We start from the raw sequence: 16,665 nt of genomic DNA, 5'->3' as shown, positions 1-16,665 counted from the left end.
TGCCAATGATTTTCCTCTCTTGCTTTGTGAAGAATGTTTAGACAAAAAAGATGGTAGTTTAGTTTTATAATATTTACATTACATATAACTTTACATACAATATGCTATTTTTAACAAATGTTATATTATATATTAATAATATCTTAAAGTGTCACAGATATGGATGACCCCATCCCCCCTCCACCCCCTCCCCTCTCTCACTATCCCACCCTTGATTGTCATGGTGATGACCTGAAGGGCTAAAGTTGGGTGTGTGAGGTGTTTTCTTCTCTTCTTCTCTTTTTCATGTGCATGTGCCACTGAGCACCTGTCCATCTGGTTCCTCTGCCCTCACTCTCACACAGCAGCTCTGAGAGTATTTTACCTACAGGGTCAGATATGCGCACACCGCTGGCAACCCCAGTAAAATAAACAGGTTCAACTACCTTGCTATCCAAAAAACTTTAATCGACAATATTATCTCAATGCCAAGTTTCTCATTTAAGCGATCTTTTGTGCTGTGATGCAACACCTTTTAAGATTTGATCATGCAGTTTTAATATCAGTGCTTCTGAAAACCTCTGTGCATGTTTGTTTATTTGATAACGTGGATGGAAATATGTGGCCATCATTACACTTTAAGCAAGAAATTGCCAGAAAATGGGTTTTATTGGCTCATAATGGAGAAGTTTATTAAGGCCCAGAGCACTGGCTCATGTGTGGTTAATTACAACCTAGGCCTTCTTTTTTTTTTACTTTTGCATATTACAACTGTTTTTATGTTAGTAATATGATGAAAGCATTAATTAAGATGATTAAATCTTAATCTTAAATCTTATGTTTATTTCTGGACTGTTGAGATATTTTGAAATGCCCAAACATAGACATCTTAAATCTTTTGACACCAAGTAAAAATTTTATTTACCAATAAGACATTTGCATTTACAGCATTTAACAGATGCCCTTATCCAGAGTGACTTACATTTTATCTCATTTTTATACAACTGAGTATTTTTATACAACTTGAGGGTTAAGGACCAAAAAAGACCTTTTTGTATCTTGTGGGTCAGAATCTTTATACTAGAACACAAGCTCAGTTTTCTGTCCTTTTTTTCATGTGATTTCTAAAACTAAGCTACTTTGGACTTTTAGGTTTGCCATAATATTAACATTAACAAGTGTGTGTTTAGAGAAGCAGCAGCTACAGCTTGGTCGTTTTGGGGCGTTGCTAGTCTAGCCTTGACCCCAACTCTGAGAGAGCACTGAACCCAGTACACTATTGACAATGCCTGTGTGCTTTAGATAATTCTGCTTTACTGCTGCACGAAATGGACAAAGGACAAACCTGTAAAAAAAAACAGCTTTCTTCCAACTCCTCTGAATCTAAGGCATCTTATGAAAATGTTACATTTAACAGATACTACTGTTTTATTAACAAATATTTGCAATATATATGGCTCCAAAAGCTTTTACATCATAAAAGTGTAACTGATATTCTAATGCTTAATGATTAATCTTAAAATGATCACCAAATAAAATGGATTCAAACTACAATCCAGTAACTCATTAACTGAATGATTAGATTTTATATACGGAATGGTATTTTTTTCATTGTCTATCTGAAGTGTCAAAATATGTCTTTACACACAGAAAATATAAGTGTGTCTTGAGTCACCGCCATTAGACAAAAAATAGTCAGACAACCAAGCTCAAAAAGAAATAAAAATCATTTAATTCAATAAAATATTATATAACATTACAAGATTTCTACCATTATTCTGTTTTAGCACACTACTTCATTGCATGGCCAAATACTGTTACAATGCGTTGCATCATACCTCTGCAGTACAACTCTTCCCTCGACAGCCACTGCCCCAGATTATGGGGGGAAAAGGTATTTAAATAACAGAGTATCATTAAAACAGTAGACATTTCACCCGTACAAAAATACTGTACAGACCAATGAATATGAGCGGGCTTCCACAACACCACCAGAGTGACACAGTCATCGGGCATGAGAGAAAGTGTTGCGCAATCCAGGCGCCAGTTCCCTTTACACTCTTTCGCTCTTGTAAACATTTTTAAAAGAACTGTTCGTCATTTTCAGGCAAAATTGACTCATTTGTTAAAAAAAACAAACAAACAAAAAAAATGGAACTCTTTGGAACCGATGTTTTTAGTCTTATGCAGAAAGGTTGTTGAAGCAAGCGTTAGCACTGGCCGGTGGCGGAGAGCAGGTTGCGCAGCGTGGCCAGCTCTCGGGACAGTTGCTCTACACGTTTCTGCAGACGCTCGTTTTCAGCCGCCAGCTCCAGCACCTTGTGTTGCGTCTCCAGATTGCGCATTTTCGCTTTGTCCCTGCTCTTACGCACGGCCAGGTTGTTGCGCTCACGCCGCATCCTGTACTCATCGCTGTCCTTGTCCAGCTTCTTCTTGCCTTTACCTGTAGATGGAATTTTACCGCCCGATTGAGGCGATCTGGCATTGCTGTTTGGAGCGGGCGTTCCAGGCGGGCTAGAACACGACGAAGAAGCGTTGGAGATGTTTCCCAGGCTTCCACTGGGCGCCGACTGGTACTGTAGGTAGGCGCGCATGTCGAAGCCCCCCGATCCGTCCATCCGAGGGTCTTCGTTCACGTCGCCTCGCCACTGACTTTTGCCGAAGGCGCCCAAGAAATCCGGGCTGAAAACGGTGTCGAGGCGCGTTTCCTGAATCTCTGGGTAGCCCAACTGGCTCCGGGTGGCGTCGCGTTCAGTCAGTGACGTGTAGCTCTTGTAAGCGGGCGCCTCCGCAGCAGATCGCTTGCTCTTGGCGTCCTCGCTGATTGAGAAGTCCGCGTTGAAGATCTCCTCGCCGTTAACTGCCGGCTGGTGGTAGTGTAGAGCGGAGTCCAAGTAGATGCTGAAGTCGATCGCCTTCTCCTGCTCTGAGATGCCGAGTTTCGTCATCGAGTCAGTGGAGGGTTTGTACACGCCGCCGTGGACGGGACTCAGACTGTGGCCGCTGTGGAATGCAAGGCAGTCCCTTTCGTAAATACCAACCACTTCCATGGATCTTAACACCCGCCGGATTGCGGCAGGACGCTAAAGCAAGGGCTGATTGCCCTGACAAAAGTTTACACCCACGAACTCGCAAAAACAAAAAGCAACAAGCACTATTAACGTTTCAGTATGAATATTCCTGAAACCCTAGTTCTTAAAGTTGCCAAATCAGTCTGATCTGATAATCTTGATATACGCCGCGTGCTCGTATAAGAACGCGCTGTCAAGTCCCATGTTTTGGAAGTGTATTTATACGCGCTACAGAAGTGGGCGGGTCGTAAGAAGAAGAAGAAAAACTGCTCCTAGTGCAAACCGGCCTAAACCTGCCATTCTGTGCTAACAGAGGTGGGATGTCATTTTCCCCTTACTACAAAGTACACCAAACAAACATATCAAATATACATCAACTTGATCCGATCCTCTTGTGCCTAAAATAGCCCACTGTGTAACGAAGGACTGGAAAGTTTAAGCTATTCTGAAACAAACACAATATGGTTCTAATCAGAAAATTTGATCAGCCCCTTTGGCAGATATTAGGTCTACACAATTTAGACTGTTAAACAAAACAGAATGATACAATAACATAACATCAAGCACACAGACAATGTGATATTTCCATATCTGGATTGTAAAACTGCCTTCCTACATGTATCTGTCCTTCACAGCACACAAAAAGCAGATTTGCTGGAACATAGTAGTTAAAAAAAACACCTGTCAATCACAGATAGGTGGGTTATAGTTATAAAATAAATAAATAAATTAGCCTGAACCATTAAAATAATTCGATACTGTTTCTAAAAAGTGGAGAGCCATTATTATATAATTTATCATTAGAATGTGTTTAGAAGTATAAATAAAGTAAGTATGGTCCAAAGACAGAAACAATCATCTTAAGCCCTCTGTACATTGTTCGATAACAGCAAGCTTATCATATCACACTGTATGAGATGCTGGCAATAAAATCTTGGCCAAATTCTGTCTCAGACTGCAATATCATACATACAAGATTATACAATAAAGATTGTCTGAAGATAAGACAACGAGAGAAGAAAATGCTTTTAAGCACATTTAGTGTTTTTTAAATGATCATTTATGTTTGGGTTGTATCTGCATGGACCCTGCTTTAGGACGCCAATTTTAACAATCCAGTTCATCAATGTTTTAATAGAAAATGTTTTACATGAAACAAAATGTAACTTTATAAGCACATTTCAGAATGCACTCTAAATCAAAGGAGCGACACACAATGGCATTTTATTATTGCAAATTCATAGTCCTGTGGATTAATTTATCAATCATACATCAGGCTAGGAATAGAAATCCTGAACCTCTTGAGTAAAGCTGACATTGCTCTTGCCATCATTCATGACTTCCCATACCTACTGTGTGCCTAGTCCAAGCTTAACTTCATGTAAAAGGTCAGCTATGCTGACAGACCCAAATGACAGCCCTTATTTTTGGTAGCTGGTTAGACTAAGCTGTATTTTTCAGCATGAAAGACTCTGTTTTAGTTAGCTACTTAATATTAATAATGCTAAGTGCCAGTGAATGTAGAATATATAGATATATGGTTGATGTTAAATTTGCATTATAAACTGAATAGATTTGATACACTACAGATGAGTCTGCAGATGGACACAAATAACTATTAGAAGAGTTGATTCAACACTGTAAAAACATAAAAGGTCATTCAATACCTTTTTACATAGGGGGCTTTACATAATCTACATAGTTTACATAATCAGTGAATTGAAAGTGTGCGTAAAATCCAAAGAGCTGAAGTTGGGCGTCAGAGCCTAAAAGACAATTACTACAATGACACCTAGCGGTGACTTTGCGTTACTGTTGGAAAATACGTCTTTAAATTCTCTGCATAAATATCTAGCGTCAAGTCGCAAATTATATTCAATTTATATGCAAATGTAACTTCTACGTGCTTTTGTTTGTTGTGATATATCATGTATACTTATTTACTCTATTGTGTGTGACAGTCATATAAACAGCATTCATTTTAAAGGGCATATTTTGTATATTGTTCATTTGCTACTAAACAAAACATGTCGCAATGCAGTCAGTATCTAACACGAAGTATGTTAACACTTTTTCAAAATTACATCTTACACACTTTGTTGACTTACTCAGGCAAGATGTTCAAATATTCTTCCATGCTGAAAAATCTGGGGAAACACACACACACACACACACACACACACACACACACACACACACACACACACACACACACACACACACACACACACACACACACACACACAACTGTCACATGTCTCATTTACAACGTAAATAAGCTGTTTAAAAAAAAAATTAATAACAAAACAGGCAGGCAATTAGAACATTTCCTACACTTACAGATCTGATCTTTCTTTCTCAGACAATGGCTGGCCTTTAAGAAACCTGGACTGACAGCTGGTTACTGCTACAGCATACTGCCTAATACTCTGTACAGTGTATAGTTTATGGTATATCAGAATCAGAGTCAGAATCAGAAGGATCTGATACACTATATACTACACACTACAGAGTACACTATAATCTACAAGTGAGCAAAACACAATGTGCAGAAATGTTCACTAAACTATTTGGGAGACTGTCCAAGGCTCCCATAAAGGACTGTATTAAATTAGTGTAAACAGATAAAGTACAGAATAACCATAATACACTTGTGTATCATTCACTTACGTGAATGATAGAATAGAAAGTGGGGCAGTATTTTGGACACAAACGGATATGTCTCTCTCTCTCTCTCTCTCTCTCTCTCTCTCTCTCTCTCTATATATATATATATATATATATATATATATATATATATATATATATATATATATATATATATATATGTGTGTGTGTGTGTGTGTGTGTGTGTGTGTGTGTGTATGCTCACAAAACATTGAAAAACCTAAAAATTCTTGACATTTTATGTTTGTATGCAAATATAAGTGACGTGTCAATAATGTTAATATGACCTGAATAATAAATAGAATAACTTGGAGCTGTGCTTCACGCGCCCCATTTACACGCTAATGACCGACAGTTCTAATGAGCTAAACACACTACATGGTAAATAGGGTGTGGTTTTGGTTTTTCTTGTGTTTTTTAATTCTGCGTTGTGATTCGTGGCATAAGAGTGGGGTCATGAAATACGTCGAGAATGCCTTGGGGCATTGCATCGTTTGATGATTGGAGGACGCTACACGTGACCGACAGGGCTAGGGCGTGGCTTGTAGTTCGAGGAACTGATCCGACTGGGTTGACTTCCTCACCGGGGAAGAGTGAACTAAACCCGGAGCCAACATGAGCAGCAACCGAAGTGAGAACGGGGCTGCGGAGGCAAAAAGTGAGGAAGGCGAGCTGAGCTCTACGTCCCGTGCTTCGGCCAGATGGGGACCTCAACACGCAGGCGCTCGTGAGCTCGCAAATTTATATTCCCCAGGTGAGAGCGCAGGTTTTGTTTAGCTTGGTAGCTTAGCATGTGACAGTTTTTTTTTTCTGATATCCGGTGATTAGTGATATAAAATGAGGGCGAATCACGGGTTTCACCTGCTTTGAAATGTGCTGAACTTTCTGTTTTATATTCAGATTTAATCCGTGTGTAAATATGTGATGTGTAAGTTAGTAGCTTCTTGATAAATGATTAGCAGATGTGAAGTGATGGCGAGATGTAAAGTGACCTCTTGAATTGCTTAAGTTAATGATATTCTGAGATCCTTTTGTGTTTGTAATTCATTTTATACCGTGTCATCTCTAACAGTAACACAGTTTACAGCTACACTCCATGTCACTTCCATCTGATCCTGCTGGGAGGGGCTCGTGTGTGTGTGTGTGTGTGTGTGTGTGTGTGTGTGTGTGCGCGCGCGTGTTTGTTTGCTCAACATCTCCATTACTCAGGCCACGGAGAGAAGTTGTGTCATTTCCAGATTTATTTATTTATTTATTTGTGTGTGTGTGTGTGTGTGTGTGTGTGTGTGTGTGTGTTGGTTTGATCTCCAGGGTAAATGCAGCTTTACAAAAGTGTTAAAAATAAACATTTACAAATAAACATATATAAATGTATAAATGAGAACGATGTAAAAAAAAAATCTTAATCTATATAAAAAAACCCCCCAAATTGTTCAAAACACATAGGGTGCCAGTTTCTGTACATAGAATTCTGCAGTTTCAAATACTTATGCAAACATTGAGATGTGCACAGACTAGTGCACAAGTCTAGGTGTCTAGGTGGCAGATAAAATGTGCCATGAGATAGTTTCACTACTACTACTACTACTACTACTACTACTACTACTAATTATAATGCAAGTAGTATCCAGTTATGCCTTTTTTCCTTTTTCATTGAGATGTAGGTAATTATTTACTTAAACATGTTTAATAATTTATTCTATATAAACACTTTTATTACTTATAGACCAGATCACAGTTTAATGCAAAAGTGCATAATCATAGAAATAGAAATAAAGAACACAATTGTTTTACAGATTTCATAGTATTTACGTATTATTTAGTATTACTTAATTTTCAATAAATGCATGGCAGGCACGGTACTAAGGAATGCAAGGTTCTTATAATTTGCGCATTCTAATTAGCATTTCTAAAAAACAAAACAAAAAAAAAACACTAGGGTTTTTTTCACAAGTGCTAAAAAATGAACTCGAGTTTTTCTCGAGAAAAGCGTGTCAAGTTAAAGTTGAAGCTGTAACGTTTTGTTTTCCTACACAGGAAAGTCTTCAGGATGGAGAGCTTTGTGGTTTCTCACTAGCATGACAAGTTGTGGTTTTTGTATTATTCATTTCAAGAGAGAGAAAGAGAGTAATGGTATGGAATGGTAATGGAATGCCTGTTTAGAACTAATAAATATTATTGTCTTGGATATTCCACTGCATTAAATGGATAAAACTATGATGTGTTCCTAAATTAAAAAAGTAAATTAATAGAATTTATGGCTGTGGGTCTCCTAACTTCTTTTGCCTTCTCTCAGTTGTTTTCAGAACTCAAAATCCTATGAATGTTCTTCTTCAGATTAGCTTTTGAGCGTGGGCAGGTCAAAACAAAACGTCTTGTGAAAACAGACTGGATTTTTGTCTTGTTGCAGAATACCCCATTGTTTGAGTTTTTTATTTATTTATTTTTTTTGTTGGGAGATTCTAACAGAGACCTGAATTTTCCTTTTCTTTCATTCAAAATGGTTTTTGTCATTAACTGTTCAGGGGCAGTTTTGTTTTAAACAGAGTCACATGCACACAGCAGTTCTGTTGAGATCATAGAAAGCATTCTGGTAGCATATTATTGAAATTAAGAGTTGAGAGCGAGAGAGGCGAGGTGTCAAAACCAGAACATGGTCTTTATTGAGAATAGTTAAGTTGTATGAAGTGTGTGTGTGTGTGTGTGTGTGTGTTCTGCAAACATTTTCACTCTTAAACACAACATGCAGAATAAACTATAGCCCAGTGAGAAGTATATTAAAATTCAGGCATTCAGGCGTGATGGTGTGGAACTAAAAACTTGTTTGACCAGTGTGTGTTCTCACTGCGTTCTCTTGCTGGCACGCCTCTTAGGTCCTGTACTCCTGCAGCCATATTTGCATGTAATGGAGAAAGTGATTAAGTCCAAATGTGCCAATGATGCACATAGAGGAGTCTGTCCTAGCTATGTGACAAATAGACATGGGCAACAGTGCGTAGGGAAATAAAGTCTGTTTTTTTTTTCTTTCTTCAACTGGAATGATTCTGATTCTGAGAACCTTTTAAGAAGTTTCTGAAGACAGTAAATGTTGAGAAATGTTGATTTTTCAGAATTGTAGGTCGTTGCAGATTTTTCCTTCAGTAGTTTAGAGAGGAAAGTGTCTTTTGCTGTTTTTTGTTTGTTTGTTTGTTTCTTTGATTGGTGCTCAATGACTGTAAATATGAGAGTTCAATAAGTGTTCAGAAAGACACTCACTAGAGCGGGGGTCTTCAGTCTTCAGTCATGTCCACAAAGGACCAGTGTGGCTTCAGGCTTTCAGTCCAGCCATACAGGAGGCAAACTTGCTATTCACAACCCACGCACACACATAAACGCACACACACGCACCTGCGCACACGCACGCACACACATACACACGCACACACACGCACACACACACACGCACACATGCACACATACACACATGCACACACACGGAGCTAATGGACTACTAGCTGAATGTACATGTCAGGTTACAATGGTCCAGTCCCCCAGCAATTATGTCCAAACATTTACCCCTACAACAATATACCCCCACTACTTGTTTTTTCTTTTTTGTTTTTTTTTCTCTTTTGTGTTTATTGGAAATGATGTGATGGTTTTTAGAGTGCAGTTACTAAATGATAATCCATGCTTTAAATGATGACCAAGATGGCGCCGAGCATGGCAGCCGTGTTGCGAGCTCCGAGGACCACAGGACATTTCTGTATCTGTACAGTCTGTTGCACTTTACATGATACATATATATTACATGTATATAATACTTATATATATTATTTATATTCATACTTATACATACATATATGTGGGTATATATATGTCAGGTAGTACACTGTGTGTACTGACTATACATGAGCACATTGCATCCTTTCCACATTTTCCGCATTTGCACATTTCAAATGGTACTGAGCAATTTGCAAATTTTTTTTAACCTGTTTGTAAATTGTTCTATTTATGTTTCTTACTACTGTATGTGAATGGTTCTGCAATTTCTGGAGCTCGCTCCCAAGAATTTCACTCACCATGGCACATGTGCGTGGTGATGTGACAATAAAGGTGACTTGACTTGACTTAAATGAAAATTGTAACTCTTGTAACACATGAGCATGTACAGTATTATTCAACCCCCAGCTTCAGTACCTTGTGGAGTGTCCTTTATTTTTTATAACTTCTAACAAACGGTTTCGATGAGTGCTGACAAGCTTCTTACACCTCTCGATTGGAATCTTTGCCCATTCTTCATATGCAAAAGTCTGTAACTCTTATCAGTCTGTAATTATTATATCAAGAGAGTATTTTTTCTTTCAGAACAACCCACCCATGGAACCAGTTTTTCTAAATCATTAGATTTTAGTTGATATTCTTTATATCCAAAATAACTTGGAAAATGATGGGTTATTTGCCAAAAAAAAGAAAACAATCACCATAGACCTGCTGGGTATGTAACATGAACCTCATGTTGAGAACCATGGCTATATAGGGGTATTTGGGATTTCTTCTAAATTGATTTTATTAAATGGGAAGAAATGTAAACTAAACAAAAATGATTGTGGCCAAATAAAAATAAGTGAAACCGTTAAAAACGTCTGAATTGCTCTTAAATATGGCAGAAATGTAGCCAATACTGATGATTTGTGTGTTGAAAGAAACTGACTTCTGCTAGTAAGATTTTGTCTTTTAAAGAGATCGATGAGCTGAACTAATTCTAGCCATGTATTTGCTTATGTCTTTGTATACAGCACATGACAATGCGGGATCATGTGTAATTAGCCTAGCTCAGTCGTACCAAACCTGTCTCATACTCTTGTGCAGAACATGAAATTTCTTTTGTGGACCTTTAACCTACTGCGAAGGAAAAAGATGGTTCGCTAACTTGTGGAAACCTCTGATGGATTAGATCTTTGTTTTGTGGTTGTGCAGCAGGTTGGTGGGTGTCCTAATCCTGAAGAGCTGAGTTGCATGCAGGAGTGTAGAACTGAGATGAGCATGGAGCAGTACACATTGAAAATGTGTAATGAGCAAAAGATTATTCAACATTCGACAAATTATTCGACAGATTTGACCCAAACAAATGCACATGTAGAAGATTCACAGAAGCTTTGTAATGTTTTTGTTTCATGGGTATGAATGGCTCTCAGTGATGTGAGTGAAAGGAAAGGGTAGAGGTTTTAACTCCGCTCACATACACACTCGCACACCCATACAGCTGCTTATAGAATTACTGGGTGTGTTTCTGTGTAACTGTGTTAGAGAAACATGCTGACACGATAAAATACAGGACATTTGAGCTATTTTGTGTGTGAGTCATTCTCTCTCTCTCTCTCTCTCTCTCTCTCTCTCTAATTAGGTAAGAGGTGTCAGGAATGGATCAGTGTTATTCTCTGTTTCACGCTCATGGCCTTTAATTTCTTTTACCTCCTCACCCACTTCCACCTGGGCCATGCCTGGTACATCCTTCTGGGAATTGGTGAGTTTCACACGCACTCACTCATGCATACAAGATCACACGCAAACATACCTGTGCTGTACTAATCACCTAGTATGACTCAGCACACACAATTGTGTCCATGTAAGCAGCTAGGCTGAAACTCTAAACTTGAATTGTGTAGGCATGTATATTTAGAACATTGTCACAGTCTCCAGTGTCCTCATACTGTGACAGATTTTTGCAGGAGGAGACAGGTTGTATTTTTTGACATAATTTCAAAATGTAGTTTCCATGATGCAACCTGTATCACAGTTACGTGAAGTGTAAAACGTAATGTGTGCTCTAGGGTTGCACATTACTTGCTAAAATAATGATTGTTATTTATAGTTATTTATCGGAAATATTCAGCTAATTTAAGAACACAATATTTGTATTTAGAATTTCATCATTTAGAATGAAAATAAAATAGCGTTTTCTTTTATGATGTACATTATAAATCTGGAAAAGCCTTTCTTAAATTGTACAAATTTATAACTCCCAATTTATAAAAGTATAATAAAGTTAGAATCCATATTACACCGTCAAACAGCCAGTTAAAATCATTTGAACTGGGACCTCATTAAGCAAAAAATATTTTCAGCTACAGCTTCAGTACAATTAAAATTTATCTGATTCCCTTTGTGGACTGTCAGGACATGTCACTTTTCAAAATATAAGCTGTTGTCCAAAAAGTCTCTGAATAACTGCATGACCACAGTTTTATACATAATCGAGGCAGATTTCTAGTCACAGAACAATCTATTATGAATATAGTTGATCATGTTTATGTCCAATTAAATCAACCATAATCAACATTAAGCTGCATTTTATTGTGTAGCCAATGTTCAACATTATTTGTGCAAAGTCACAACAGCAATAAAATCACTAAATACATGATGAGTAATAACTTGAACTGTAAAAGGATTTATCTTGTACTATTTCTAGTTATTTTAATTACAGAGAAAAATATCTGTCTTAAGGATTAGGGCCGGTTTTCATGAAGCTAGCATATTAGAGACTCTTATTATATAGTGCTTATTATACTGCTTTATTATATTTGTGTGTATGTGTGTACACAGTGGCAGGAATCGTTACTGCAGACTTTGCCTCTGGACTGGTACACTGGGGTGCTGACACGTGGGGGTCTGTGGATTTGCCCATCGTTGGAAAGGTATGGCAGGAGACAGACAGGGCTTCACTTTTCTACTCTACTATAAATGGTTTTAAAAATAAATGTACATAAACATGCACAGAGACGTGCCAAGAACTGTGAAGTGGCAATGTGTAAGGAACTCTGTTCTTATTAATATGCTTAATGTTCTGTGTAGCTGCAGAAACAATAGCAAGATGTGCTCTGTTTCTCTTTCTTTTAAATCATTCAGTTGTTAAGGGGACATTAAAATTTGAACACTGTCAGAAAGATACAGTCAAGCTTTGATGGTGCTCTGTTTTCAAAGCTCAGGAGAGAGCAGAATGAGAATCTTGTGTTTTTGCAAAGTGTAGTGTGTTCAGTCTCAGTGGAGCAGGTTACCAGGATTCACAGCTCTCTCTCTCTCTCTCTCTCTCTCTCTCTCTCTCTCTCTCTCTCTCTCTCTCTCTCTCTCTCTCTCTCTCTCTCTCTCTCTCTCTCTCTCTCTCTCTCTCTCTTCCTTTTCTCCCGCAGGCATTTATTCGTCCATTTCGGGAACATCATATCGATCCCACAGCCATCACACGGCATGATTTCATAGAGACGAATGGTGATAACTGTATGCTGACAATCATTCCCCTGGCTAACATGGCCTACAACTTCCACACTCTAACACCAGGTAAACCAGATAACTGTTTTTTTCCCCATTACTACACAGACCCCAGATGCAAGTTGAGAACAGTATTACTTCTTTTGCTCATAGCAAACCTCTTGAAATGCAAATAAAAGCCAAAACATGACACGGGTGTATTTATAATCTTGTGGTCCTCATGGTGGCAATAAATATAGTATTTTTTATATATACAGTGATACCTTGAGATACGAGTGCTTTGACATACGATTTTTTTTGAGATACGAGCTGTGATTTGACCAAATTTTTGCCTTGAGATACGAGCATCTGAGCCGCCTCCACCGAAACAAAGATCCCCAACAACCTCGTGCGCTCTGTTTCCCCTGCCTCAGCTTCCCGCGTCTCACTCGGTTAAAGCTGCCTTTCCAGACGGCCAATAAACTGGAAGTCATTAATTTCCTATGGAGAGTCACAAAGGGTCTGCGTGAGGTGCCGACCATCTGCAGATCCGTGATTTTTGGATCCGTTAAAAAAATTGAACTTGTGCGACTACGCCGCATCCGATATGCCGACCGGACAGGTTTTTATTAAAATGATAGGCAGATGTTAGTGAGGAAAGAGTGACAAAAAAGGCAAAAACAAGTGAAGAGAAAAGCGATGGAGAAAATTAAGCAAAATTAATGTAAAGAAAACAGAAATTGTAGCAATTAAGTTAAGAGAATTTCAGTTAAGTTCGTTAATTTTAGCGACGTTTAGTTAAGTTTCATTTAAGTGTAAAGTAGCATTAAGAGTACAGTAGCGAGTAAGTGAACGAAAGTGAAAGTGTAATTCCTCCTAACTCCTCTGCCTGTTTACTCCTCTCTCAACCTCTGTGCGCATCTTCCGTAAAATAAAACCAGTTTATTTTTTTAACATTCTCTTTTATTACTGTGTGTTTTTATACAATATTTGTCATTTATAAATACAGGTACTGTACATTTTTCATATTCAAAACACATAAACAAAACAACTGGAGTGGAATTTTGCAAGCTGGAACGGATTAATGGGATTTCAGTTAATTTAAATGGGGAAAATTGCTTTGAGATACGAGCAAGGTCACAGAACGAATTAAACTCGTATCTTGAGGTATTACTATATATGAATTTTTTATATACAGCTGCAGCTCAATAAATTTTGAGATGTATTATATAAATTCTGTACACAAACTGAAGTAGTTTAAGTCTTTGGTACTTTTAACTGTGAAAAGTTTGACTCGCATCTCAAAAATTTAGAATATGGTGCCATGCCAATCAGCTAATCAACTCTAATCACCTGCAAAGGCTTCTTGAGCCATCAAAATGGTCTCTCAGTTTGGTTCACTAGGCTTCACAATCATGGGGAAGACGGCTGATACTGCTGTGTGTACTGAATTTATTTAATACACGAGTTTCACTATTTGAGTTGAATTACTGAAATAAATGAACATTTCCTCAACATTCTAATTAATTGAGCTGCACCTGTATGTATTTTATATACATAAGAAATCTCCTTATTCATCAAAAATCATAAGTTGCTATGACCAATAAAAAACCCTCAAAGTGCAACTCTCTCTATTAAAGACTTTCCCACTGAGGTAAACTTAAAGGGACAACATGGACTGATTGGACTGTTCCAAAGCACTGACATAGGAGACTCCTTACAAGAATTCTAAGTCTACTTGTAGAAAACTATTTTACTTGGTTAAATAACAACACTTTTGTAACTAATTATTAGAATTAGTGTATATGGCACATATACCATACAAGTCCAAGAGACCAAGCATAATTTTGGAACAAATTGGGTTAGAAAATACCACTGTACTGGCAGATTTAGAAAGTCACGCTCCATATTGCATGTCACTACCCATGTTAGTACTTTCAAAAATAGCAGCTGGGCAAGGGGGGGAATGGCTCTGGCCCAAAAACCTGCAAAATGTCAGCCTTATACCATAAATTTACAGGTGCACCAGGATAAAAATAACCCCACAGACTCCATGATAATCCTATACAAGCACCACAGCTATAATGCCTTATCTTAATTTTTTTCTTTTTTCTTTTTTTTTTTTTTAACAGCGGAGATTTATCATATCTTCCCCTGGTACTGCTATTTATATTCTTTGGCCATCTTTGTTACACTGACCAATCAGATCCATAAGTGGTCTCACACTTATTTTGGGCTGCCATTCTGGGTCACCTTCCTGCAGGACTGCCACATCATCCTCCCTCGCAAACACCACAGAGTTCATCATGTATCACCTCACGAAACCTATTTTTGCATCACTACAGGTACACACAACACTTTATCTCTAAAATTTAAGATACAATTTCTTTGGAAAAAAGAAAAGAACTTTATTGCTTTAAACAGTAAATATATTATATAATTCTGGTTATTTCCTGTGAAATATTTTTTTGCAAATGGCATGTGATTGTTGCATGACTCCTATAATGTTTGAACACTATAACTTATTGAGTTGTTTGTGTGTGTCTCTGTGCGCGTTTGTCTCTGTGTGCGTGTCTGTGTGTGTATATACAGGCTGGTTGAACTACCCCCTGGAGAAGGTTGGCTTCTGGAGGACTGTGGAGGACATCATCCAGAGCCTGACAGGAGAGAAGCCCAGATCAGATGACTTGAAATGGGCCCAAAGAACACAGTAATGTTACTCTGGTGTGTGTCCCTCTCCTACCTCATACCTCTGTACAGAGGTCCAGCCTCCATCTCTCCTCCTCATTCAGCTCCCAAGCATTGACCCAGCCAGTGGGGATGATAAAAACTGAATGATGCTGATAATGCAAAATCTTCCAGCCCTCAAAGAGAAGAAAAGAGGAGAGAAGTGGAGAGTGTGTTTGCAAGCAATACTTTTCCGTACTTCTCATCCAGCAACAGCTCTCAAATCTTTTTTTATACTCATCAATATTCTCCCTATTTCCTGCACAAAGAAGCCATTTTACCTCCGCTATAGGGGTATTAAGCATCCAAAAATGCCATGCTGACAAACTTGAAACCCTGAAGCAAAATGAAAAATCCACATGTTTAAATACTTGAACAGTGAGCTGCAGTTCAAACAGATGCCTTTAAAAAAAAAAACACATACAAAACAAAATAAAAAAAGATTTCTGCAGACTGACAAGTATGGTTAACTGTAGGAATGCTACTCTTAACATTTTGGTCTGCAGTAAGGAAACCATGTCTTTCTTGACCCATCCTTTTTATTGACATCATGGCTCGTAATAATGGAGGGCTGGAATCGGTGTCTTGACTTTTTGGTTGACGTCTGAACAGACAAAGCTGATGAATATGCAGTCTTTTCTCAGTCCGCCTTACTTCTGCAGTACATGCAGCAGAGTCAGTTCACTCTGGTCTCTCTTTCTCTCTCTCTCTCTCTCTCTCTCTCTCTCTCTCTCTCTCTCTCTCTCTCTCTCTCTCTTGCTATCACACACACACACACACACACTCCACAATGTACACATTTCACTCCTCACTTAAGCACTTACTCCATACTATAAACTTTTGACTTGTGAATCATACACACTTTTGATACATTATGTTTTCCATATTGTTACACATCCATTAATGAAGATGTGCTATTTCTTTCCTTTTTTTCACAAGCACATTCTCGCTTCTTAATGTTCTGGCTCTGTTCTGGTGCTCTAAAGACAAAGATATA

At 38.1% G+C, this 16,665-nt stretch overlaps 2 protein-coding genes across 2 annotated transcripts; one reads left to right on the top strand and one right to left on the bottom strand.

Moving 5' to 3' along the window:
• Nucleotides 1-1,688: 1,688 nt before the first annotated feature.
• Nucleotides 1,689-5,497, bottom strand: cebpb (CCAAT enhancer binding protein beta). The gene is made up of 3 exons (XM_027166565.2): nt 5,391-5,497; nt 5,159-5,197; nt 1,689-2,982 (listed from the first exon to the last, which is right to left on the bottom strand). Exons 2-3 carry the CDS (start codon nt 5,185-5,187, stop codon nt 2,190-2,192), a joined length of 822 nt encoding a protein of 273 aa, XP_027022366.1. The 5' UTR covers nt 5,188-5,197; nt 5,391-5,497; the 3' UTR covers nt 1,689-2,189.
• Nucleotides 5,498-6,219: 722 nt separating this feature from the next.
• peds1 (plasmanylethanolamine desaturase 1) lies at nt 6,220-16,665 on the top strand. The gene is made up of 6 exons (XM_027166415.2): nt 6,220-6,471; nt 11,104-11,223; nt 12,303-12,394; nt 12,887-13,031; nt 15,074-15,286; nt 15,534-16,665. The coding sequence occupies exons 1-6, from the start codon at nt 6,333-6,335 to the stop codon at nt 15,653-15,655; spliced, it is 831 nt and encodes a 276-aa protein (XP_027022216.1). The 5' UTR covers nt 6,220-6,332; the 3' UTR covers nt 15,656-16,665.

The sequence above is a fragment of the Tachysurus fulvidraco genome, chromosome 14, assembly GCF_022655615.1.
Source record: "Tachysurus fulvidraco isolate hzauxx_2018 chromosome 14, HZAU_PFXX_2.0, whole genome shotgun sequence".
Taxonomy (NCBI): Eukaryota; Metazoa; Chordata; class Actinopteri; order Siluriformes; family Bagridae; genus Tachysurus; species Tachysurus fulvidraco.
Note: the sequence above shows the minus strand (reverse complement) of the source record. Positions and strands in the feature narration are given on the sequence as shown.

What these genes read in the sequence shown, in the direction of transcription:
- cebpb (XM_027166565.2), bottom strand. Translation starts at nt 5,187, where the DNA reads ATGGAAGAATATTTGAACATCTTGCCTGA. An exon ending in TATTTGAACATCTTGCCTGA is followed by an intron (nt 2,983 to 5,158) that starts GTAAGTCAACAA and finishes TGCATTCCACAG; the next exon opens with CGGCCACAGTCTGAGTCCCG.
- peds1 (XM_027166415.2), top strand. Translation starts at nt 6,333, where the DNA reads ATGAGCAGCAACCGAAGTGAGAACGGGGCTGCGGAGGCAAAAAGTGAG. An exon ending in CGCAAATTTATATTCCCCAG is followed by an intron (nt 6,472 to 11,103) that starts GTGAGAGCGCAG and finishes CTCTCTAATTAG; the next exon opens with GTAAGAGGTGTCAGGAATGG. An exon ending in ATTTGCCCATCGTTGGAAAG is followed by an intron (nt 12,395 to 12,886) that starts GTATGGCAGGAG and finishes TTTCTCCCGCAG; the next exon opens with GCATTTATTCGTCCATTTCG.